Source organism: Propithecus coquereli, unplaced genomic scaffold (genome assembly GCF_000956105.1).
Source record: "Propithecus coquereli isolate 6110/MARCELLA unplaced genomic scaffold, Pcoq_1.0 Scaffold7, whole genome shotgun sequence".
Lineage (NCBI taxonomy): Eukaryota > Metazoa > Chordata > Mammalia > Primates > Indriidae > Propithecus > Propithecus coquereli.
The window spans coordinates 21,650,633-21,678,133 of NW_012153062.1; the positions used below are offsets into that span (position 1 = coordinate 21,650,633).

At 41.6% G+C, this 27,501-nt stretch overlaps 1 protein-coding gene across 1 annotated transcript in view; it reads right to left on the bottom strand.

The window, feature by feature from the left end:
• Positions 1-6,293: 6,293 nt before the first annotated feature.
• ST6GALNAC5 (ST6 (alpha-N-acetyl-neuraminyl-2,3-beta-galactosyl-1,3)-N-acetylgalactosaminide alpha-2,6-sialyltransferase 5) overlaps positions 6,294-27,501 on the bottom strand; it is a 170,983-nt gene continuing 149,775 nt past the window's right edge. Inside the window, exons 3-5 of the mRNA XM_012661056.1 lie at positions 25,444-25,853; positions 19,772-19,879; positions 6,294-7,375 (exon numbers count right to left, since the gene is read on the bottom strand). Coding sequence (XP_012516510.1) covers positions 7,144-7,375; positions 19,772-19,879; positions 25,444-25,853 — 750 coding nt within the window. The 3' untranslated portion in view covers positions 6,294-7,143. The remainder of the gene's footprint in view (positions 7,376-19,771; positions 19,880-25,443; positions 25,854-27,501) is intronic.

Below are 27,501 nucleotides of genomic sequence, written 5' to 3' on the forward strand. Positions count from 1 at the left end.
TTTTTAAAAGAAAAAAGTAAAAATGAAGTAATCCAGGAGAAAAGTGGACAAAAATGAATAGCTATTTCACAGATGCAATAACACTAGTGGAGAATAAACATAGGAAAAAAATGCTAAACTTCACCAGGAATCAGGGAAATACAAGTTGAGATCATAATAGATATAATTTATATCTACCAGCTGGGCAAAAATTTATAGTCTGGAAATATCAAGTGTTGGCAAAGATGTGGACAACTACTATTAGGAGGATAAGGTGTCTAACATCTATGGAAAACAATTTGGCAATATCATGAATATGTGAACAATTTTACTCTGTAACTCAGCAATTTTATTGCTAGGTATGTACTCTAAAAAATCCTAGCATAGATGTATTGGAAAAACTTTCTAAGAATGTTCATAAAAGCACTGTATGTATTAGTAACAAGCAGAAAACCCAAATGTTCACTGACAGAAGAATGGATAAAAATAAAGTATGGTATATTCACGCAATGGCATTATACAATAGTGAAAATAAACTGGAATTACATGCAAAAGAAATGGATAAATCTTGGAAAAACAGCAAGTTTCAGAAGATTTCAGATATAATGTTTTAACAGTCTTATGATGTTTATAAATATGCAAAACTAAATATATCTATATGTAATAAAATTACTTAGAAAGCAAGAGCATAGTAAATAGAAAATCCAAGACAATAGAAGAAACATTCAGGTAGCTTCAAGGGTAGTAGTGATATTCTTATTTTTGCTTCAAAATTTACATATTTATCTATGTGATATCATTTGATATGTATCAAATACTACATGATGAATATTCTAATAGAAATTGTTACCTATAGGATTATAGTTCTACCAAGAAGTACATGGTGACTAAGGTCAGAGACTCCAGAGACAGATCCTCTGGCTTCTAATCTGTCTTTCTCTCTTAATAGTGGCATGACTTTGGGTAAATTACTGAAATGTCTGTGCCTCAATTTTTGCATTTATAAAAGGGGAACGATAAAAGAATCCATTTTATGTGATTATTGTGAGGATTTGATAAGGAAAACCCCCATCTATTACTTGGCACATCAGCCACCTGAGATCCCCACCCCTCACGGAAGATCCACATCAGCATAATACTACCCTATTACCTGACCCATCAACTAATCTATTACCTGGCGCATCAGCATAACACTAATCTATTACGTGGTGCATCAATATAACACTAAACCTATTACCTGGTGCATCAACTACCCTATTACCTGGTGCATCAACATAATATTAACCTATTTATTACCTGACACATCAACTAACCTGTTATCTGGCAGGCTTTGGCCACCTGATATTCCATCCCTCTGACCATGCCAACTTAATAAAAGTGGGAAAAATCGGGTAGACAGGGCTCAGAATTTGGTGGCGAGGCCCCTCTGAGCCCGCTGGTGAATAAACTTTGATTCTCTGACTCTCCGTGTGCCGCTGGGTTTGTCCTCTGGACCACTCGCTGTAACACTTGCTGTAACAGATTAAATGCATTTATATATGCAAAGCACCTGGAAAAGTGCTTGGTATGTGCCATGCTTTGTGTCTGCTCTCATCTTCATCACCCTGGGGGACAGATAAACAACCTCTCTTAGTCTCAGTTTGTTTATTTGCAAAATGGGATAATAGAATTATGGCAAAATAATACATGTCACAAATAATATTGTGCAAAGTGCAGTAGATACAATATAATTGTAAAATTTTGATCTAATGCCACGGATTTCCTATATTTGGTTTTGAAATTAAAGAACTAGTCACATGGTAAAGAACTAAAGATGCCAATCCTGAGATGATTTATGTAGTGAGCAGAGACATTCTTCAAATTTTATGAAATAACATTTTGTGATTGTAATAAAATTTTAAAAATGTGGGAAAAGCTATAATCCTATCCATTCACAAATAAGCACTCTTCTCAGTTTAATGTAATATTTTCTAGCCCTTTTCCTACACTTTAAAAAATGAAATTGTTGTGACACAATTAAATAAGTATGTGGAACACAATTAAGTATGTAGACAGTGAAAGGGGAATTCGGAGTGTCCACATGCTCGAGAAGGTGATGATATGGTCCCTTGTAGAAGTACCCACGGGCAGCTAACTCACCTTTACTGACGGCCTGTGGCCCTCTCCTGCAGCTGGTGGGTAACCGAATGCCAGGTGCTGGCCAGGTGGCGATTCAGGAGCCTGGATACTCTGCCTGAGGACACCTTTTCCCAAGAGTTCTCCTTTTCCCTCACGTTCTGGTAGAGATGAAACCATTTTGGATCTGCTTCATGGAAACAAAAGTGGTTTTTTGTTTCATTTTGTTTTTAAGATAAATGTATACTTAATTTTTATAGATCCTTAATAACCACCGGTTGGATTCCCAGCAGCTTTAGAAGATGTCAAGTTTAAAGCAGGTTATAGCTGGTCTCATTTTAGCCTTCCTTTTGTAGTAGAACCACAGAAGTCAGAGCCCAAGCTGTTCTTCCGCCTTTCTGCAGATGGTGTAGCATTTGTCAATATTAAATTTAATTTGTGCTAAGAGCAGTTCGCTAACAGTGAAAACACAAAGCTTGCTGAACTTTACTTCACCTGTGTGCTCAGTACAGCCAGCATTAGCAAACCTAATGAATTCAGCAACATTATCCTACCCAAATCTAGGTCAGCTCTGTTGATTAAAAACGTTAACAGTTTAAGAACTAACCCTATAAAAATCCACTTAAAATGTAACTGTATCATAGCCTATTGCATTTCTTGTACTTTTAAAATAGAAGAATGCATTTATGCCCAATTACCAATCCAATGGGTCAACATTAAGAGATCATCATCAACAACAGACATTTATTGAGCGCCTATTGTGTGCAAGGCACTATACTAGGTATGAGGCTACAGAGACAAAGGGGAAACAGTCTCTGCCCTCAAGGAGCTTACAATCTAATTAGACTAACAGGACACATACATAAAAAGACAAAGGACAATCCAAGGTAGCACATAATATTAGGGCACTGAGTAGAAAGAAACAGGATTTCAGCCTTTTTTGCATTTGTATTTCAATACCCTGAGTAGGTGGGGATGAGTTAGCTAGAACAGAGGGATTACTTCTGTTCATTTTGAAGCCTCGCGACACTCTCTTACCTCTTTCCATTCCAAAGTACCTTCCGGCATGTGCTAAAACCTAGGTGATGACTGAGTCACACACCCCACCGGCGCGGCTTATAGTTCTCTTTGAGGTGGCCTTCTGACAGGGTGACCCACTGTCTTGGTGCCTGGGATTGCCCTAGTGTTAACACCAAAAGTCTGCCTCTTGGAGGTCCTCCTTCTCCCCTCCTCCCTGGCCCAGTGCAAACCAGGATAGTACTTCTGAGGTACCTTGTCCTGTAGCCAGAAGTACTCCTCCCACCTACCATGGTCATTACTCTGGCAATACCTACCCCAAATCTGTTCCCCAGTCAGGTCTCTAGTTAAAAATCCTATAAGGAAGACCTTAACAGCCCCAAAGACTGCTGGTTTAGGAGCACACTGCAGACAAAAGAAGATAATCAGGAGAAAATGGGAACAAGTGACAGAATGAGGTCTGAGAGAGAAAGCAATGAGAATGGAAGAAATGATTGGGTCAGGTATGAAACCCATAGAATATTAACATCGCCACCTAATATGGCAGAGAGAATAGTAACATGGACACTTCTCTTGGGGTAGGTCTGTTTAACAGTTTGAAGTACCACTCTGGTGGAATCCAGGGTATATTTCTGAAATCACTCTTACACAAGGGCAAATATTTAGGCAGCTACTAAATAAGTACATATGCATTTAAACAGCACTGTCTTAATCCTAACAGAATTTCAACTTCTTCTTTCCACTTTTACCTGGCATTCATTTAGCTTCTAAATCAATAATTTTAATTTTTGAAGGGATTCTTTATTCAAAATTAGATTTTTCCTTCCATTCTAATGTAATTCAAATAGATCAGTAATGGAGAGAAAACTTCAGAAAACAAAGGTAATCTGTGTTCGGAGGTATTGTTTGGAATCTGATACACAAACTTGGTAGTAACCTAAGGATTCCAAGAGACCACGCAAAAATTTCTCTTTAGGTACAATACTTTGTGTTTTGCTTTCATTTTTTTTTTTTTTTTTTGAGGAAAAGATTATGACCTTAGCAGTTCCCGAATTGCTTTGATTTTATGTCTAGCCCTTAGGAGTACATACCAGGGTTAGCGAAGCACAGGGACTTAGTTGCCAAACACCCATTAACGGTAATGGAAATCACAGAGCTAAGTCCCCACACAGCGCACTGAATATTTACCTCCTAATGTCCTTTTAATGTACGCTTTCTTGGGTGAATATTTACTGTGGAATATTAAATGTGAGATTCCTCTTTTTATGGGCCATTTGAAGTGATTGATTTTGTTTGTGAATTCCTGTATCTTTGCCCCTAATGGCTATCTATTGTAATGGCCTCTGCCAAATGTTCTTGTGTTGAAATAACAGAAGCCGTGGATCTGCCAGCTGTGGCATTGTATTACTGTGGTCTTAAAAGCTGGGAGGAAGCTGATGACACAGCTGGGAGAGGAGAAAAAGGTATGGAACGTAACGGGTGTGACTTAGGCTTCAAACACAATCAGGTATTGAAATCACCGAGGTCTGTAAGCATGGTTTTGTAGTCATCTTTTATAACAGAGTTTATGTTTAATGGTATTGAGTGGCGTTAAGACTGACAGTCATGAAATGATAGTGGCAAGACGAGAATTCAATTGCCCACAACCAGGTCCATCAGCACAATCTATCAGAATTCTAGGCATTTCCTTTCGTGCTATAATAAAACCACTACCCAAATGATAATTTCTTACACGTATTTACACCATGGTTTTTTAAGAATATAAATTCACATATCCTAGCTACGCATAGATTTAAAATATTTCCCGGTGAAGCCAGGGCTTTCAGAATTTGGTTGCTTTTCATTCTTTTGAGTATTTGCGTGGGAAAACTACAAAAAAGAGCTCTCATGTTGGTCTTTTTTGTTAAAAAGAACAACCTAAAACCTGAAGATACACAGACATGTGAGATATTATTAGATTAGGCAACATAGCTACATCCTTACATGTCCCAATTTCCTCTTCCCAAATTTCCATAAATACAGAAGTTGTCTAAGGAGCCATTTACATGTAAGCAACAATCTCTTCAAGTGATTGTAAAGGTGGCCTGTAAAATAAATTGTATAAAATTCATACATTTTTTCATATGTTCATAAAATATTGTGTTCAGAGTCCATGCTGCAGAAGACGTTGTGTTGGAATAAAACTCATAGCCCCTTTAAAATCTATGAGAAAATGTAAAGAATGCATCCCAGTATGTTCCGGACAGTCATTTCAATCTTACTGGCTTTTCACAACTCAAGCCACACCACAATAATACTAACTTTGTATCTGCTATGTGAATACCTGCACTACAGTGTTTGCATTTCAACAACAGTACTCCATACAATTAAGGGAAAAGAAGTGGTAATGTGAGAAACCTTTAATCACAAGCCAGCTCATGTCTGTAAAACAAGGTCAGTCTTCATACATAATATTTGCTGGTGCCTTTAAATTTGGCATCAGAGAAACTAATGCCTCCTAAGCCACGTGTAAAGAAAACACTAGTATATTTTTTAAAAGACTATTTTTGAACAATATTACTTGTTTAAATAAAAATCTATAATACTAATTTAACTTGGCTCTTATTAAAATAAGTCCTTTATACTCCTTCAGGCCAGGAAATGGTAATGAATATAATCTGAGAAGATTTGTAGTGAAATTTGAGTGAGTCTGAATAGTTCATAAGATAAATGAGTTGTATGACAGGGAATCTCCTTGCAGTCTCTTCTCCTCAAAGAAGGACAGTTCCTTGTTCTTGTAGCCAAGGAATCCCTCAGAAGTACGTCTTTGTGTATCTGGTATTTGTGTGTGTGTGTGTGTGTGTGTGTGTGTGTGTGTGTGTGTGTGTAGTGGTGCTTCCAGAGAAGCGGAGGGTAGATTTTAGCCCATGGGGACACAGGAGGAAGTATGTTTTTAACCACAAGAGGGATATAAGTAGCGTGGGAATATAATCCCCCCCTAAATAAGGTTTCTGCAGCTGTGGGAGCCCCATCATTCCAAGTGCAAAGTCCTCAGATGGGTCAATGAGAGGCTCACAGAATTTTAGATTTGGGATAAAACCTAAGAGGTCATCTGGTGCAGTGACATCGTTCTGGAGAAGAGGAAACTGGGGCTTAAGAGAAGTTACTTATGTAAATTATTACTAAAGAAAACTATCTTTAAGTTTCTCTTGTTAGCATCTTTTTGTTTTAATAATACAGTTTTTGGTTTTCAATCTTGTCCTTTTCTGCACATTAGAAAATGCCATAGCTATTCTTTCTATGAAAGAACAATTTTCCTGAAGCCTAGGGGTTCAAAAAGTGCAACACAACATTTCTAAGTCAAATACCAATTGCATGCTAACAATGAGGATTGTGAACACAGGAACTCATCAACCCAATTCTAGGCCATTTCCAACCATCATTCAGGATTAAAGAGCTAGGAAGGATAAATTACCACATAATCATAATCTATAAAAATACTGGCCTAGAGTGCATTAAAAAACTCTCAGTAAATAAATATTGGACATTTGCTTTATGAAAATCAGTGGAGATGTGCTCTTCAGAAATCTTGTCTACACTTTCAGGCGGCTTTTTACAAATCACACATACAGAGTCTAACAGATGACAAAGGTTATAGATCAGGAAAGGATACAACTTGATAGAAAAATGTCTTTTGACATGGTATTTCTATAAAGGAATGCAACTAATATTGTTGAGTTGCTCGTGTTTCAGTTTTGAAGGCAATACTAAGAGATCTGAAATGTTTTTGAAATGAGTGTTCAGCTCCTAAGGTAACACCTTTGAAAGGGACAACACTCATTTGGCTGTATTAATTTTGGAATTTTCCTTACAAGCCAACTGCACTGCTTTGTAGTCATGCCTGGTAGGCATCTGTCTATAGTACTTCTTAAGGAGTGACGCTGTCTTCTGCTACCAGTTCTCTTCCCTTTCCTGTCTGGTGACTCAGGAAGTTCAAGGTCCCGGTGTCTGATACAGAGGGTACCTGAGACTACAGTGCAGCATGCTCATTCCTCAGAACACAGGTTTACTCTCAGGGTGACTTATGGCGAGTGATTCTGGTTTCCAGTCTGGTTGAAAAAAGTGAATATTGAATGTCCGTGCCCAGTTCTTAAAGACTCGTTTCTCCGTGATAAAGCGGTGATGACTGCCCTTGCGTCCTCGCTCGTGGGAGAGGTACATGGTACATTCGTCAGGTCCAAAAGGTTCATAATAATGGTAAGGTACTGAAGGGTGATTGGGATCCCTGTAGGGGGAGAAACGAGATAAATGATTAAAGCCAAAAAAAAATTTCCTATGACCGACTGAGGTAAGATGTTATCTGTAATAAGCTGATAAGCACAAATCATATTTTCCAGTTAAATGAATTTCAGCAAATGGTTTTTCTGATGTTTAAGCAATAAGCAAGTAGAGAGGTTTTGAGGCTGTGAAATAAACGCAGGGACCATCATTATTAAACAAAGAGAAGGCAGATATGCTATAGGACATTTAGGTTCCCAGGATTTAGATATTACATGCTGCTAAGTCACAGCTATAGAATGTTTCCACTCTTTTTACAGTCTATTTACCACAAGCAGCTATAGAGATATTTACAAAGTAAAACATATTCCCGTTCCACACTACAACCCCCCAAACCCTCCAGAGGCTTCAGTTATACAGAGTGCATGGCCTATAGGAGGCTATACGATCTGTCCTGGTCCACTATGCTCCCACCATATTGGCCTTTCTGGTGGTCAACTCCACCAAGCTTGCCCCTACCTTGGGGCCTTTGCACTTGAGGGAAGTCACCTGTCTGGAACACTCTCCCCAGTTCACTCGTCACCATTGGGTCCTCCTCAGAGAAGCTTTACCTGACACCTGCTCCCTTCACTCCATATCACTTGAATTCATTTTCTTTATGGCATTAATTGGTCTCTGAAATGATTGTTGTTTATTTGTTTATTGTCTGTTCATGAGGACAGGGTTTTGTCTTATTTCTAGAACAGTGCCTGGTAGGTGCTCAATAAATGATTTTTAAATTTCTGTTGTTGAAAGAAATTTATATTGAGTTAGCAGCTAAACAGCAAGCCTCCAAAGACATTTTTTCTCCTCCAAGTATGAGAAGTTGGTGATTGTAGTTTGATCCTATGAGAGAAAAAGGAATATAGCCAGCAAGTCCACCATTTTTTCTCTTGTTGCTACAGTTGGCCTAGGTGCTCAAAGTCTTGAGTCTTAGTCTAAGAATTCTAAATCCTTAGTCCTTGCTGAGTAGCCTGGTAGTCTCAGCCCTTTCTGCCTCTGAATCTCCTTCTCAGCCTCAAACAGGCAATACTGGTTCATTTCTTCCAGGTGGTGTACCCAGGATTAACATGTAGGTGTGGTGGGTATTCTTGTTGTAGCGTAACCAATATATCTAACCACCAAAGCACCCTGATCTCAGACTGGTATCCATACTATACCAGCCCATCCCACCTCTTCTGTCTTTTGAAGAGTGGAGAGTAAGATTAGTTAAGGTTTCCCAGCAGATACACTTTCCTACTTGGAGCTACACACCCCCACTGGCCTTGTTGTAGAGACTGAGAAGAGGCCCAGGCTGCCAGTTTCTCCTAAATCTCATTTCAGAGCCTGGTGGCCTGAGGTCCTCGCTCTGGTCACTCAGACTTTCCTTTAAGTACAGTAACTTGGTTTCCCAAAGATGCTCATCCTGCCAGACACCTATTGGTTTTTTTTCAGAGGAGATCAATACACAAATGGCTTTTAGAGTAGCAACTTTACTGGGGTCAGGGATCTAAGTCTTTTATCAAGAGGGGTGTCAAGTTTGTGGCTCTGACAACAATAAACCTTTGAGCTGCTTCTCCTCTTGGGTTAAAGTTCTTCCAGGAAGAGAGATTTATTTTTGTCATGCAGCATCTAAATGTTCCTTACCCTGGCTTGGATGCTGTGCTGAATTAACACTTTGCATCTCTAAAATCCTGTCTTGGAAGTATGTCTATGTCCTATCGGGAAACATTGGATCCTTTCCTGTCTAGTTATTACGGGTTTCATTAATTCACTTACCCTAGAAATTGGAATCCCCTTAAAATTTTAGTAGAAGGTGTTTTCAATACAGAAAATGTATGCTAGAAAAAATTGGGGTTGGAACTGATCACTATGAAGAAAAAAATAAGCAAAAAGGACAGCAACTTGGGAGACAAATCTCCCCAGACTCATATGGCATAATTTGGGGAACCATGTCAAATTCACACTGCCATGATATTCTCGGGGTTAAGCTTTTATTCTATCACAAATCAGGTTTTAAATCTGCTTCATCTAAGTTTGGACGTATTATTGGCACCAATTCAACTAAAGAAACAATTAGGTTTCTAAAAATATCATGAGATTGATTTGGCACCTAGGAATAGAGAGTAATTAGAAACCAGCTAAAGGATGCTATAGGATCAATTTCCTTATTCAGGAAGACCATGTCTTTGAATGAAAACATACCTGGCTCCATATTGATCACCTAAAGGGAGAATTAAATTTACATATTTGGTTATTATGATTTCAAAGGTGTCAAGTCATTCATGTAAGTGAGAGTTGTTTCCACTCTCTAAAACTGTCGTATCAGCAGGAAAGTGCTTTGTGGGACTTGAGAAGGCAGAGCCAGGAGCTGTGGGAACAGCTCTCCCAGCCGTGAGCCTGCCATCGGCTGTAATCCACCATTCATTTAGAAAGCTCTTCCAGCTGAAGGTCATAATTCCTTGGCTCTTTTCTTAAACTTGCCTTTCTAAAGGCTGCCATAGCTTTTTTTGTCCTCCACCTGACCCAAATGAAAATGACAATAAACATCAGAATTTCTACATGAGGAGACTGTTGTAAAAGGGATTTTGGTACCCAGGTTCCTGTTGTGGGCCGGGTAAAGCTGAAGGAGAGGGGGTGTGGGTTGTGGGGGTGGGAATGGAGATGACCACAGAGCCAGTTCCCCAAGCGGCTGCAGCCCGCCATCAGCACTCTGACGGCCAGTGCAGTCCTGCAGAAACATGGGAAGGAGGATTCTTTTTTGTTTTTGGAGGAGGCAGGTGGGGAGAGTGAAGGAACTAATATTTAGTGCACGTGAGCAACTTTAAAGAAATACCATAGCCTACACTCCACTAACATAGATTCTGCTTCAAATGATCTGGAGAGGGTCTCAGGCACAGATATTTTTAAAAGTGCCATAGGTTTGAGCATCAAAATTAATAATGGCAGTATTGGATTATAAAACCAATAAAATAAAATAAATATTCATGAGTCCATGATGATTTCAATAAATAACCAAAAAAATAAATAAATAAGAAAGAAGAAACAGCATTTCATTACGGAAAAATTCCAATTGAGAAATGTAGAAAGAATGAGGGAATAGAAAACTGCCCTTAGAACACTGCAGTAATTGTTGCAGGCAAAACGCACCAATGAATGGAACATTAGTAGAGGAAAAGATGAGGAGAAATAGGTTATTTGCATAAGGTATCTCCTCCAAGTTATTTATTAATGACAATGGGAAAAATAGTAACTGTACAGTGTGGGTAAACCCAGCCCAGCTGACACCACCTTCACCAAGCAATCAAGGCTAACATCACTAGTAATAAGCCATATTGACATCAAATGCCTCCTGTTACAAGATGCTGAGAAGGGCTTATCACTTCTCTGGTATCCTTTCTAGTAAAGCATAGCCCCAACCTAAGCATGGGAAAATATTAGATAAACCCAAAGTGAGGGATATTCTGCAAAACGCCTGACTGGTACTCTTTAAAAGTGTCAGGGTCATGAAAGACAGGGAAAGACTGAGGAACTGTCACAGATTTGAAGAGACTAAGGAGAGATGACAAGCAAATGCAAAGGGGTCCTGGTTTAGGTCTTGGAGGAGATAAAGGACATTAGAGGAGAAACTGGTAAAACCTCAATAATGCCTATAGTTTAGCTGAGCATTGTACTGATGTTAATTTCTTAATTTGGATAATTGGACCATAGTAATACAAAATATCAGCACTAGGGGAAGCTGGATAAAGAACTCTCTGTACTATTTTTGCAACTGTTCTGTAACTGTAAACCTATTTAAAACAAAAACTAACAGATATATAAAATAGTTTTTTATAATATACATACTATAAAAAAAGATGATCCTTAGCAGATTCTAATGCTGTAACGCTCCTTAGGAGATTCTAAGATGTAGCAGGTTTGAGATGACCGATAACTTAAGTACCTGCTAAGCCTCGGTGCTTAACTATGTGATCTCCTCTATCTCTCCATCAGCCCTCTGAGGTAAGTACTGCTGCTCCCTTTCGATAGGTGAGCGTCTGGCCCCCAGGCAGAGAGTCCAGTGCCTGGATTTCAGCACACAGCCTCACTCGTGGACCATTGAAGGTGCCGGACTTGCCCATTTCATCCCAGAGCACAGTGCTCAGCATCCCACAGATACTAACTTATTTAATCCTCACAACACCCCTATGTGAGAGTGTCTTAGTCTGTTTGGTGTTGTGATAACAGAATACCTGAGGCTGGGTAATTTATAAAGAAAAAAGGTTTATTTGGCTCACAATCCTAATGTTTAGAAAAGTTCAAGATTGGGCGTCTGGCGAGGGCCTCTCCACTCATGGTGGAGAGTGAAGGGGAGCTGGTGTGTGCAGAGATCACACGGTGAGAGAGGCAGCAAGAGAGAGAGGGGAGAGGTGCTGGGCTCTTAACAACAACCTCTCACTGGAACTAACAGAGTGAGAAATCACTCACCACCCCTGCCCCCAGGGAGGGCATTAATCTATTCATGGGGATCTGCCCCCGTGACCCAAATACCTCCTGTTAGGCCCCACCTCCAACACTGGGGATCAACTTCCAACATGAGATTTGGTGGGGACAAACAAACTATATCCAAACTACAGTAGAGAGGTACTATTATTATCCCCATTTTATAGATGAGAAAACTCATGCACAGACAAATTCAAGATTCAGAGCTGAGATTTGGACCAAAGCTGGTTGACTCCAGACCCTGTACTCTTAAGAATGAGCTTCTGTGTCTTGGAAAATCTCCTGTCTTCCAGGTGGGGTCCTGTAGTAATGGCACTCTAGGTTCCTGCTGGCATCAGCAGCACAGGGCTGGGAGGAGCTGTCCTTGCTGTATCCTTCCAAGCCCTCACTGCAGAGTTGCCCCATGTGTGGAGCTCGCTCTAGCTGGTCAGCGTGGTAAGCAGAGGCCTAATGCTCATTTGCAATTCTACCTACCAATATTAATGGCAGCAGGGGTTTTTAATGTCCCATTTTGGAATCTTCTAAAGTTAAGTTGTATAAGTGGGGGGAAAAACCCTCATAATATTAACAAGCAAGGGAAGATACTTCCATTTCTAAGTGCTGTTGGGATTTGAGACACGCTGCCCCAAAATACATTACCTTGGCGTTTGAGGAAACAACAGAAGCAGGAAGGTCTCTCTCACCTTCCCCTCACCCTTCTCCCCTGGAGCAGTCATAAAGAAATTTTCTGCCCTTCCTTTAAAGTAGGTCATAAAACCTTAATTCCAGAGATACCCACACTATACCTAGAGGAAAGGAACATCCTTATCCTCAAAGACACAGAAATGCCAAGAAGAATCTGAACAAACAGGCCTTGCTACCGCCCCTCAGTTTATTACCATTAGATCATACCCCTTTTTCCACTCATACTTCTTCACAACCATCCACTTCATCAAACATAGCATAAAAATATGTAGGTTTCCCTGTTTCTTTGGGTCTTCATTTCTGAAGGCTCTGGTATCACATAAAACTTATTTTAAATAAATGTGTGTGCTTTTCTCTTATAAATCTGTCTTGTTACAGGAGTCTCAGCCAAGAACCTTGCAATGGGTGAGGAAAAGAAATGACCTTTTCTCTCCTACAGTGTGATCTACGTTGACCCTGCTCACTGAGCTTGGGAATGAACTATGCAGAAGCTGCACATGTCCTGAGGGAAGGATGGTGTCTTTGCTTCTTCCTAGAGGACTTAGACACTCCCTTTAAACACACTTCTATTTTTGCTGTGGTACCTGGCATATAGTAGGTACGTGGGAGATATTTAAAGAATAGAGTGGAATTAATAACCATCAAATATTTATATTGTTTGGCAATTGGCTTGCAGCAGGGGCCTTTGGTAACACCATGTAACATTCACAAGAAAATGTTCCTACAATAGTCCTTCCTAAACATCTGTGTCAGGCCTAGGAGACCCACCGAGCTACCCTTATTCTGCTCCCAGGATTTCTTGTCCTTGGATCTTCTTTTAGAAGGAAAACAGTTGTACACTTTGGAAGCCTATGAAATAACACTTCTGAGCGCACAGAGCATTAAGAAAGCCTGCAGCTGCCCATCCTTCCTGGGACAAAAGCCACAGTGAATCACCCAAACCCCCCACAACTCAGGTCAGGTGTGCCATAATGTCTCATAATGGATCTGTGGTACCCACGGGAGATGGAAGAAGGGTAATGATAACACCCAGTGACTGGTAAGAGTTGGTCAAATTGTGGCAAAGTTGGAAGAAACAATAAGCGTCTAGGTAAAAATACAACAATATATTTTAAGTCTACTTCATAAAATGTAAACAGCACGGGCAGCATTACCATTCCCCATCTGTCTTTTGTAAGCGTCCGATTCTACACCATGGACTGTCGCCAAGTAAGAATAGGCTGGCAGCTTTATTAATGTTCACTAGCTAATAATTCTAGCAGAATCAACTCTCTGATATTCATGATACCTTTGAGATGTCCTTCACATTATGGATGAGATATTAATTTAGTTCCATGACAGTGATCACTCTGAATCATTACCCCGCTAATTAATACTCAAGAAATGATGGGTAACAGAGAGTTGTAAACTTGGTAAAGTGCTAAGTATGACCAGAAATAAGATTATTAGGTAGAATTTAAATGCTTGGCCCATTATTATCGCAAATAATTTACAATGGAAAATGAGATTAAATACGCACCATAACTTAGTTTGGAAAGCAACGACAACAGATCTTTTCACTGCAATTTATAGTCCATCTAGAGAGAAAGAATTTGGCTTCCTATATGGACATGGCATGATTTAAGAGCCTACAGTCCACAGAACAATATATTTTGATGCTGTCTCTGGTGCAACATGGCATTAATTTTCTCCAGCTTTCTGAACACTGATGAGCCTGAAGTCTGGTGATGGAGGCAGGGTGGGGGCGGATACCTGAGCCTCCCCTTTGAGGACCCAATGCTGGCCCTGGCTGAGAATAAAACAGGGTGGCTGTCACTGACTTCTGGAGCCCCCTCAAAATCTGAATTTGACATTTGCTAATTATAGTTTTTATTCACCTGGCCCTTTTGGTCTTGTGATAATAAGTTTAGAATCAGTCTCTTAAAGGAAAGGATTTTTTATTTATCATTGAACCAATCTATACTGAATGCATACTATATGCCAGACACAATGACAAGTGCTAAAGATAGAACGTGGGTTGAGACATGACTCCTCTTACGGAGCCCAGAGGCAAATGAAGGAGATGGACAAGTCACTTGGTGAGGTGAGGCTGGGCAGAGCAGAGTGCAGTAGGTCCAGCTCAGACAGGAAGTTGGGGGGGCAGTTGAGGAGAAAGGGCTGCTGTATCAGAACAGTGGACTGAAGGACTAAGAGCATTGGCTCTTGAGCCCTGGAGACCTGGATTCAAATCCCAGCTTTGCCACTTGTCTGCTCTATGACCTTGGCCAGCTGTTTCATGTCTTTAAGCCTTGTATGTAAAATGCTGATAATAATAGTGCTAACCTCATAGGATTTTTATAAGATTCAATGAAATAATGCATGTGTTCATGCTTAGCATGTGCACAACACATACCAGCCATTAATAGTAAAGAGCCAGTGGTAATCAGGCAGCTTAAGAAAGTGGGAGACGGGTGTTCCAAGCTGAGGACACAGGGACAGGTGTCTGCAGGTGGAGCTCTGTTACAGGTTTTTCAGGAGAGCTAAGACAGATCTGTCTGAGTGGAGAAGATGTGACTAATGTGGTATACGAAAGCCTGATCCCGAATGGCTCGTGTGCTAAGCCAGGGAGCGTGAACTCTGCTCTAAAAGCTTTGGGGGAACACAGATGGGTTTTAAGTGATTGGGTCAGATTTGTGGTGTCATCTAGCAACACAGTGATGTTTGAAGAGGAAAAATCCCAGAGTTGGAGAGGGCAGTCCAGGAGGCTATTGCAGTACCAGATTAAAGAGGAAAAGATTGCAGGCTGCTCCAAAGACTTTGAGTCAGTGCTACGTTCTACCAGTTCTTCAATAAGATATGTCCCTCATCTGCCACCATGACCATTTAACCTCCACTGCTTCCATCTGTGGTTTTAAATATGAATATGACGCTATCTTTGTTCCCAAGGAGTCCATGTGCTTAATACTTTTAAAGGCTAGCAGCAGTTTTCTTGCTAATGAACGACTCCTGGCAGTAACTCAGGCCCTGTGGGTGGCATGAGAAGGCAGACCTCCAGGAGACCTGGATGGGAAGTGACAGCTCCTTGCCACCCATGCTGACCGTGGAGACCAGGCCCTCAGGGACTGCTTGGCTGTTTGCTTGCAGTGCTTCCCCCCCTCACACCATGCAGATGGCAGCTGGCATTTCCCAGGTCACTACCATCCAACACCGTTGGAAATGACTACAGGAGTAAGTTCAGTGCTTTGTCTCTCTGTGCCTCTGCTTCCCTGGAAATAAGAAGGTGATGATTAAACTCTCCTGAAAAGCATGAGAGAGTTTGATTTAGATTGGCAGGCAGCATGACCATCTTAGACCAGAGGTTGTCAAAGTTCTTATTTGCCAAGAGATCTTTTGTTGAAAAGCAATCGTATACAAGAACCCTATGTAAAGCAGATCCAGGTGGGTGTGCTCTTGAGCAAGTGGGGTGTGGGGGTACATTCCCTTGTCTTGGCTCCGCGCCCCCGACAGGCTTAGAGGAATGCAAGGACTCCTCCCAATCCAGTTTGAAAGCCAAAGACGGATGTTTCAGTAAAGTGCAGTGTGTCAGAGGCCACTGACAGGCAGAGAGTGACATTTTCTCCCATGTGTACCTTGTGTGACCTTCTGTACATCATGACTGAATTGTGGTCAAGTGAGACTCAGACGACTGGAGGTGGAGACTCTGTCTCAGTCATCTCTGATTACCTCCCTGGTGCCCAGCACAAGCTAGTTCAATGAATAAAAGTCTCTGCGATTCATTTAGTTAATGACTTGTTTTGAGGGTACTAATTGTGTCTTAAGGTCTGAAATGGTTAATTTGCCAAAAATGAACAGCTGACTCCCTCTTTGTTTGCTGAATCTGGCTCCATGTGGCTAACCTCCTGATTCCAGCAGGAGACTGGGAACTTTCGGGAAGCTGCAGAATGGCTGGGTACACCGGGAGCAGCCCACGTGATATCCTGCAAGGAGCTGGAAGCCATGTGATGCCAATTTTCAACGGCAAAGAAAAGTGAGATCTAGTTCACACAGAAGGCTGTACGTGTCCGCTCGTTTCCAGGAACCAGGCCCTCCTCTCCAACGGAGCACGGTCCAGAGTGCTCTCAGGACATCTCTGGAAAATGTGCTAATGGGTATCCACACTCACAGACTCATGAATCCCTTCACCTGCTAACTTCATGTGTGCTCAACATACCCCGGGACTGTGCTAAGCATTCCTCATCTATTGCTTTATGGAATTAGCAAGTCCTGTTGTTGTCACCATTTTGCAGATATGAAAGCTATGGCTTCTGAGACATAATCTTTAAGTAACTTGCCCAAGGCCACTAAGGCTCAGTCAGGTCAAGTAACTTTCTCAAGGTCACACAGCTTCTGAGAGGCAGAAATGGTTATTTTCACCACATACAACACGCTTTCCTACAGCACTGAAGAGAGAGTAGAGGATAGAGGGGTTCGCTTGATATTTACAAAGCAGCTGCTATATTCCAGGCCAGTATTAATACCTGCTGTCCTGTGCTCCAGGGCTTCAACACGGAACCAAACACACAGGACTTTCTGCCCTTGGAAGTTACCTTCCGGCGGACTCAACCAGCATGAGCTCGGCCACCTCACAAAATCATCGCTAACATTTCTGGTCCTGATGATAGCTCACCTCCTTAAGTCTTAGAGCTCATGACACCTGTAACAAATACTGGGATTTGGCCCCTAATAGTGCTCTGCTTCTTTCAAAATAAAGACAAACGGAGGAATGGTCAGACTAGTAGCAGGACTAACTTAGAAGTTGCTTTTTAATTCTCTGGTGGCAGATGGTGTTTGCGAGACTGATCTGACTCTTAGATGAAGATTGCAAATGCTGCCTCCTTTTATGGTCACACAGTAAGTGGCTTTGCTGTGTTCATTATATTTTGGTGTGGGTAAGGCTCATCATAAGGCTCCAGGGAATTTAGAGCTGTGTCCTATTCTTTGAACCCCTTTCAAAATTCTCGGTATCTTCCAAGCCAACTCTCAAGTGCTTGGGATAATATTAATAATATTATTTTATAGATCTTATAGTGTAATATTAATATGTTATTAATATTAATGACATTAATAATATTTCCTGAGCACTAACTGTGTGCTGGGCACTGCCTCAGACACTCTTCATCCATTATCTCATTTAATTCTCACCATGACCTGCCTGATTTATTATTATTTCCTTATCCCCATTTTACGGATGAGGAAAACAAAGTTCAAGGTCACGCAGTTAGGAGCTGGGTGCCTGGTGGTTCAGCCAACGTGTCCTGGAAGTGAAGATGAAAGGAACCTGGGAGTCAGTCTGTGCCCCTCCTTACCCAGGCCTTCTGACTGGGAGCAGGATGCTCGCTCTAGCCCTGACGGTCTCTAGATGACACCCAGCACGTCTCCACTTTCTCTGAGGGAACCCCGCGTGTAAGGATCCTTTCAAAGAGTTCTTACTGAACCCATCTTGTGCAAACAACTATCGAACCTTCGGGATGGTAGCTTAGGAACAGAAACCCAGAGCCAGTGGCAACATATGGTGCATGGACATTTTCTTAATTTCTTTGTTAGTATTGTTCTATTATATAAATTGTTTCCATCCTACAGTACATGAAGTGGTGATGAACTAACTCGGAGTTAGAAAAATGACAGGTTAACTTGCCTTTCATTTGTTTTCCACAATAAATGGAGTATTTCCTTGAACACTCTAAGTCATTAACGTTTCAATTTATTCATGCCTTTTCTTTTGGGTGTCCTAATGGCAATATTACGTAATTATATCTGCTGTGTAACCATCAGCGTTGATGGCTCTTTGTATGCCCATAAGTGCCATTCCCACTGCCTTTGTTAGCCTGTTGGTTTGAGGAGGCAGTTTGCTTTTCGAGGCCATCCTACTTACTTCTGCACATAGGTTGTTAAACAGGGACACAAGGCCAGTGAATGAAGTGAGGATCCAAGCTACCTGCCTTGTGCTTGCTGCGTACCAGGCATTGTTCCAAGCACTTCACATGTATTCACTTATTTAATCCGCCTACAACCCTCTGAGGCAGTGTCTATTATTATCATCACATCCACTTCCATAGATGAGGAAGCCGAGACACGGAGGCATTAAGCAACTTGGTCAAGGTCACACTAGGTTAGTAAGTGGCCAGGCCAGGCCAGGCTTTACACCTATGCAGTGTGGCTCCAGCACAGGACACCCTTTTGTCAAAGGTCTGCTTTGTTCATAGCTTTCCTTCTTCATGACCTGTCTCTTACAGATCAACTAGTATTACTGCTGTGTTGGATCTTTGGGTTAAAAAGGGAAAAAAGTGGCAAAATAGTAATGGCATGATTAAATACTCTTTCTCATCCTTGCTTTAAACCTCCAAATTGTGGTTTTTGCCTAAAGGCCCATGGCCTTTGAGAAGTTGTTAGGTTTAAAACACATGAAGGGATAAAGCAAGCATGCATTTTAGTGAACAAGTTTAAAATGTCCCCACCCCAGGTTTTACCATTTGGAGATCAGGAGTGAGGCCATATGCAGGCCATCAGGCATTCCCGAAAACAAGGACAGTTTCTGAATTTATTGGCTTCACTACTTTAAATTGCAGGTGAGGTTTCAAGCTGGTTTCCACAAATCAGGCCCTGAATATTGCTCAGCGTACCTGTGGTGCACACCAAACTCTGTCTGGGCACAGGTCAGGAGGAACCTAAGGTAGCGACAGAGATGTGTGCATGTTCCCTTTAAAGTGATACATCAAAATAATTACGCCTGTGCTTTTGGCCTTAGAAGCACAAACCCAGGCTATTGACGAGGCAAGGGAAAGAGGCTCAGTGGAATATTTTAATTTTAGAAAACGGGCCTCGCTGTCAAAGGAATTGCCCTTTTTAATTCATTAAAAAATTATCACATGCCTTTGAAATGAAAGTAAAACTAATATTTTTTAATGCTTGTTCATCATTAATGTTATGCCAATTATTGCATTACTCTTGGCTGATAAATATTCAGAGGATAAATGAAGCCCACAAGATGGATTTATTCTCCAGCAGTACAAACAAAAACTTTCAATATTTCATATCACATAATTAAATGCCGTTTGTTGTTTCTAGAACCAGAACTTGGGACATGCTAATTAATTGTTTCAAGAAGACAGTTAGACATGTGTCATGGTTGCTATACAGAATCAGGTATTTATAAACCCTGCACAACACTGTGGATGATTTACACTTGCAGAATAAATCCTACCTGCAGAAGTCTGGGGGCACCATGCCATAAACATTGATCCTGTCACAGAGCTCCAGCGCAATCGTCATTGTGAACCAGCCGGTGCTAAGCCAAGTGTTGGAGATCTTCCTGGAAGGAACAACAATTAAGTCCGCAAGCTGGTAAAGTAATCACTATACTTGCTACCATCTTAAACCCTTTTTGGAGTAAGGCTGACTATAAACAGTCTCTCTCTCTTGCTCTCTCTTTCCATTTGATAAATATCTGGAACTTTACCACACTGAAATCTCTTAGCAACACCATCATATTCCACAATACAATCATAATTGATGTTGATGCTCCATTATGGTGGGTTTGTGACACTAAAAGATGCTCAAGGGACTTCTGCATCATCAAAGAGGATGATCAATGCTTCAATGTTTAAGTGCATGTTACCACAACTCGATTTCTTATGACGACCCCCGTGTGACAACTCTTTATTAACTAGAATACCTGACTGACTAGAAATTCTCCTTGTTTGCCAAGAAGGCTAGATAATGAAGAGCCTATTAAATATGAATAAACATGCAGATGTGTTTATCTAGCTATTGATCAATTGATTGATCAGTGGATTTTAGGGTAAAAGCTTGCCTTCAAGCAGGCTAATTCACCCTTGATTGAATGTCTTTCCATAGGAGGAGTACACTGGTTTGGGAAGGGGCTGACGACCAAAGGAAAAGAGCCACAGGAATGCTTATATTTAACTGAGCATTTGCTTTATTTTACATACCAGAGCATTCTGAGTCCTCTGAAAAGTCTCATTAGAAGACCAAATATTGACAAAACTTAAGGAATGAATCTGTGTGCTCCACCATTTGCGAAGTTGCCCATTCAGACATCAATCATGTGCCAAGTCTAAGGATAACTATGAAGACATAACATCAAGGTCTCATTTGACCCTGTGAGAATGACTTGTTGGTCTACCATGCTATGCTGCTGTGGAGATTAATTTTGATTCTTCGGGGGTTGCTGCTGTTACTTTTTCCTCAGTGCTTTTGGCATGCCTCATTAGCCAGTTTCAAACACCTTATCCCCAAGGTCAGACTGTCTGACTTTGCCCAGCCAAAAGCACCATTTGTGATGTGAACAGCAGAGTTGCAGAAAGACTCTTCAACTTGCACCATGTAGCACTCCTTGAGAAGAAGGAAGCCTTTTTGTTAAGCAGTATACATATTTGTTTCCATTTTACATAAAGACAAAAAAATAAAAAGGACACTTTTAGGGAGTCCTTTGTTTTGTCAAATACCTGACAGGCTTGGGTGATTCCTGAGTTCATGGCTTCAACTTTCTGTTTCTTAGTGCCTTTTCTCATTTTCCCCCTATTCCATTGCACTGTGACCCAGTAATATCCCAGGAAGCACATTTAAAAGCTCCTAAAGATGGGAATAGTATGGGCTTGAATCTTACCTGTGTCTATCATAATTAGCTAGATGACACGAGGCAGGTCATTTCTGACCTCTGACCCTTGATTTCTTATCTGTAAAGCAAGAGTAGGAAGCTCTATCCCTTGGGCTACTTGAGAACTTAATGAAAGAATGCCCATGAAAAACATCAAGCTTGGTATGTTGATACGTGAAGATCGCTTCCTTCCCTCTTGGTTGCTAGGTTGAACAAATGAGGTAAATCATTCAGCAATTCCTTTCAGTGCTTTTTAGCAGCCACAAAGAAAATCTTTCCAACACTCTGCTACCAAAGTCTTGTGTAGGAGGCACCATCAGTAGTCAGGACAGTAATTACAAAAATTCAGAAGCCTCCAGACTACATAGGTATTAATAATCCCCCTTCTTTCTCGCCCGGGCTAAATATTCCTAGGACCTTTGTGACTGAAGGAGCTGGGATGGAGAAGAGCTGACTGAATGGCAAGGGGGAGGAGGAGGAAGTGCCTTCCCTTAAGTTAGAGCCTGTCTTCACCTATGTGCTGTGAGAATACATCGGCCGGGTGCTCTAGACCTAATCTGGGTGAGTGAATCACTGGGAGGACATGGAATGAAGGAAGAGAATGACAGCTCCCTGGCCTGGGAGTCACACCCATGTCCCCTGTGCTTTTAGAGGTATTGGAAACACCAAACTGGGTTTTCCCGGGGCAGAAACTCTCCCACAGCTCTGACTCTCTTTTGGGTGACATAATAGAGATCACAGCCACAGCCTGAAATACAGGAGGATGTGGCTCTCCAGAAAAAGGCTCTGTGGGTAAATGGGGAGAATACAAAGTAGAGGACCAAAGACACTAAAGTGAAGGTTCTTTAAAGTGCTACTTAAAATTCTCCAGACCTCCTGAATAATAGCCTTTGGGATCACGTGCTATAGAAATGCAACTTCATTGTGCTGTCTTTCTAAAAACATCTGAACGCTTTTTCTAACAAAGGAATATCTACTGTTTTTACACTTAATCAGCTGTAATGAAAGAATATGAAGAGCTGTCATGTGCTTATTAGGGAAAATTATCAGATATTCTTTTGTATGATGAAGTAACACACTGAGCTGATAATTCTATAGTGCACACTAAATTACAATTAAAGGCCTTTCTGCTCTACCAGAATCTCATTTATAATCTCTATGGAAATATTCTTCCTGCAGTTATTTCATTTATGCTTCCTTTATCTAATTACTATAATATTGGTTCTGAATCATATTTTCCTAATGTACCCTTATTCAATTATAAAGTTATTTTCAAGTACAGTTACTTTTTAATATCAAAGAATACCACTTGGCCATCTATGTCATTTGTCATGCTTCTTAATTGCAGATTTTTCCTGAGCCCTTTTTTTCTCCATTTTTAAGTAAGGTGAAACTTCTATAAATCATAATCTATTGAATTATCACATTTCTTCAAAATAGCCCAAATGTATTTCCTGATCATGAGATGTGCAGATTAGAGATTCTACACTTTTCTTTATCTTCAATACATGCTACTGTTCTGTTGGGTTTCATGAAAAGCATACATAGAGGAAATACCATTACACCCTAAGCGTTTTGTGTTTTAATTTACAGAAATAGTTTTGTTCTGACAGGCTGTTTCTGACTTGGTTCTTTTTGCTTGGAGTAGGCTGCAGGTTAAGAATATAGACGCATAAGAATACTGAATCAATACAATATCAGCTTCTTTAAGATAGTTTCCTAAAGATAAGAGGTATGAGGTTTCTGGAAGTGGCAATGTACTTGGGCACCCTACAGATTCATGTGTGATTCCCCTGAGTAGGGGCTGGATGGTCACTAGTAGAGGGATGTCTGCAGAAAGAGGGCCAGTAGCCAATCCACAAAGATCTGGCTCCCTTCTTACCAGCTAGGACTACCAGGGAGATGGACATGGTGAGCAAGAGCTTTTCACTGGTCAGAAATCAGTGGATTTAATGAGCAGGACATGCCTTGATGTGAGATTGTTTCCTAAAGAGCCTAAGTGGCCAAAGGGTGGGATGACTTAGTCTCTAACTTATCAGCTTAAAATGATTCCTTAAGGAGTCCAGAGCAATGTGTAATTATCCTAAATAGCTAGCACTGCAGCAGTGTTTCAGGAAGACTTAAATTTAGCAATCATTAAACTAAAAGGAGAGAAGCATTTTATACTGAAGAGATGGTTTCTACTTATTTCAAATTTTCCAACAAGTGAAAAATCAAACTGTAAATAAGTGCTCTCCTTCTTCATCCCTTATGAAATGCCTTCTTGGTTAAAGAATTTGTTCACATGAGCAGCAGTCTCTCTTATTCATGGCTTTTAAAGGTCAACCGAAACAGGGTTTGGTGGCAGCTGGTGGTGACGGCTGGGATCCCCAATGTGGTCTACTGGCTGGACTACTGTGGAGCCTGCTGGGTCTTCCAGGGGAAGAGGCCACAGCGCCAACAGCCAGCCCTTCCTCCCCTTCCTCCACCAGGCCCATGCCCACTCCTGCCGGGCCAGCCCTCAAGCAGTCACAAGGTATCTAGGATTTTAAAAGATAGCTCTTCCACACAAAGAATTTGGGGACACTGGACTTTGGTCTGTCTTTCAGATGCTATTCTCCAATACTGAGATGCCTATGCTAGCCAAACAATGGATTTAGTACTTTCTAGCCTTTATTTATCATATCCTTTTAGCTTTAAGATAAACAATCAACTCCATAACAGTTTTTGTAAGGGGGGTAAATTGCATCATTAAATGCACGTTAATTATTAAAAGTACAGGTTTTAGAATTCAGGAAACAAGTAAATTTAATTGCTAGACCAGTCAGATGATTAATAGTCACTAGCCCCTTTTCACATGGAAGATCACTGAGTCTCTAAAAGGTTGGCTGACTTGTCCAAGGCCATGCAGATAGAGAGTGATAGAGTCAGAGTTCCAGAGCTGTGCGTGTGGACTGCCCGACACTGCTGTCCTCGATACCCACTTGTCCTTGTTCCACCCAAGACTGGCCAGCTCATGACCCTTCATCTCTCTGCTCCATCCTGTGGCACTCCTCCCACCCAGTCCTCCAGGCTGTAACCATGGGGGGCTGTTCCCACTGCCTGTTCTCTCACATAACACTCCTTGGACCCACAGGGACGCTTCTCCCTCCCCATCCCTGGCCCTTACATCTTGGCTAAAGTCTTCTTGGCCTGGGACTCAGCTTAAATACACCTCTTTGAGAAAGCCTTTCCCTCATCTCCTAGACCAGAAATTTTCAAAAATTTGAACCTATAGTGAAAAATACATTTTACATCATAATTGAAAACATATACATACATGTTCAAATCATATATATATACATACAGGGTTTTCATTTTATTTTTTTTAAAGTGTGTAATTCAGTGGTATCTAACTTATATTTACAGGATTGTGCAACCTTCATCACTAATTCCAGAATATTTTCATCACCTCAAAAGACACCTGTATTTATCAATCAATCAAACTGAAATAAAAGTTTCATGAAACAATACCTTGCCTAACTTAGTATGTGAGGTGAATGCTGATATTGTCTGTTCTGGTCTATGCTCTTCCATTTGATTCTATTCTTCCCATTACATTAGAGAAAAATCTTTCAGTGCCTCACTACGTTGGTCTCACATCTGATTATTGAGTTGCAACTTGCAGTTTGGAAAAGACTGCCCTAGACCATGGCATGCCTCCCTGCCCTACGAGTTACAGACCATTTCTTCCCCTCACATGACCCTCGGCACACTGGTGGCCTCCTGGTAAATGTCTAAGGCTTGATATTCTTGGAGGGCAGGGTCTTGTGTTTGACTGTGTGCCCAGTGCCAGGTGCAGGGCTGAGCAAGTAATAGGTACTCAGTCAATATTGGTTGACTGAATGAATGTTTGCCTTTGAATGGGAAGAAACCCACACAACTTCTTTTTGGTTAGCGTGCACACAAGTAACATGAAATGCAATAAAGCTATTATATTGCACTTCTAACCCCCGTGGGCCAGCAGCTGTGTAGCCTCTTCCTCGAAAAATAGGGATTTGGCCTTGGATTATCCATGTAATTATATCAGTGGTCCCTTTCACTTTGCTTCATAAACTCAGCCTGAGCAGCCCAGTCACCAGGAGGACCCTATAGGTGGGCTCTATCAGTGCCGTGAGCAATGGGGCCTGCAACAAAAACCTTCAGCAAAAGCTCTGCGTTGGGTGAATCAGCCAATGACGACATAGCCTCACCCTCCCCTGCAATCTCCGCCACCCACCTGCCCTGTGCCTGTGTACCTGTCTTTGCCAGTCTCCTGCTTGAAGAGCTCATCGAACTGCAGCATCTTGTGGCGTGTGATCATGAAGGCCTTCAGCCGGGGCAGCACCTGGCTCAGGAGCTGCAGGTTGTTGTAGACCTGGCCCTTGCCATCCCGCCGCATGTAGCTGCTGGGGCCCCAGAAGATGAACACGGTGCCCTGGCTCACGTTGAGCAGGTCATGGCGGTTGCGGAGGATCCTCTGGATGCTGGAATGCGCGATGACCCTCAGGCTAGTGCGATTGCCCACGTCGCGCCCATAGCCGCGCGTGGGGGCGTCATTCATGCGGATGACACACTCCGTCTGGTCAATCTGGGGGCCTTGCTGACTGCGCAGCAGATGCCCTGAGCTGGTCACCAGAGCACAGTCCCCGCAGTGCATTTTCAGGGGCTGGAAGGCAGGGAGAGAAGGACACTGTCAGGGGCAAAGGTCTTGACCCTCACTTGGCACCAGCAGGTTACTTCCCTGCCTCGGGAGAAGGGCGCCCATTTCCCCTCTCCCCCTTCTCACACCAGGGTATATATCCCTTCTGCTGTAACTCCATGGGCACTTACATTCTCTTCTAAATTGGCGACGAGGACATTGGACAAGAGGAAAAGAGAGCTAGCATTGACCTGTCAAACAGTGGGCTAAGAGCTATAGTGATTAATTAAATAACCAAATTGACACATCAACCAGCAAGGTCGCTATCATGGTCATTTTACAGATGAGGATCCTTAGGCTTAGAGACGTTAAGCAATTTGCCCAAGGATGCATAACTAGTAATAAAGTCATACTTTCAAAGCTATTTTTTTAATTCAAAATTACTCCCAAGTTGAAGCAAAGACTATACTGCAAATTGCTGTGACGCTAGTTTTGATGCTATTAACTCACCTTATTGAAAGTTAAGCACTTATTAATATTAATACTATTAATTCTTGGATGCCATACAAATATGCTTATCCTAAATAAACATCATCTGCGAATCACATGGGAAATGACATGCAGATTGTAATCCCTCAGAGGCTATAATTTTGCAATTACAATTAGGATCATTTACCTCATTTTAAGGGGAATGGAAGAGAATCTGAGTTAGCTCATCTTCATAAGAGTAAAGAAAGCCTTAAGCTCAGAGCCACAGACCTCATCCAGGAATTGCAGAGCCTCTGTCTTTCTCTCATCTGCAGCGAACACATGCCCTGGGGGAGTCCTGGCCACATTGTGTCCACCGGGGACAACTGAATGGCAGTGCTCCAGTTGAACGTCCTGAACCAATGATTTGCTTTCTGAACACCTACATTCCAACAAATTAAACATTCCCATGTTCCTGTTTAATGAGAAATATCTCTAGTTGCTGTTTGAAGATAATATAATTAGGGCCTGAGGCCAAGGCCAGCAAGTGCACAAGAAAATGACAGTGAAGATGTTCTGAAGGAATGTTGCATTGTTAGATTTTCCCCAGAGCCTCCGCCCTTTTTCTCTGTTAACTTTGAACAGGACACACTAGCTCCCTGCACAGCCTCAGGAAATCGGATCCAATTTAGTGCTGCATATATTCAGTCTTGTAGTTGCTCTGGGAGTTTCCTGAGACATGGCTCTGTCTTCAGAATGAGGGAGCTACTCTGACTTCCCACATGGCATGGTGTCCAAGAGCTCTGGGGTGTGACAGGATGGGTCCAGCCTGGTTTCCACCACCTGCTAGGTATGGGACCTTGACAAGTCACTAACTTCCACAGGTCTGAGTTTTCTCATCTCTCTCTGAGGATAACACCCTAATCTACCTTGGTAGAACGAAAAAAACTAAGATATTCACAGTATTAGATTGAGCCACTTGAAATTGCCAACATTTGACCTGCAAAAATAGCGACTACATGTGGTTGAACCTAGTCCTTACTATGTCACGATGATCATTGGATAAATGGTAGGTGCTGGTAGGATTATTGGCCGGCTTGGAACATATTGCAAATACTCAGCAACTCAGTGCTAAACGCTGTAGGTTTATAACTGACACAAGGGCTTGCGAAATGGAGATTCCACCATTGCATATTCTCATCATTCC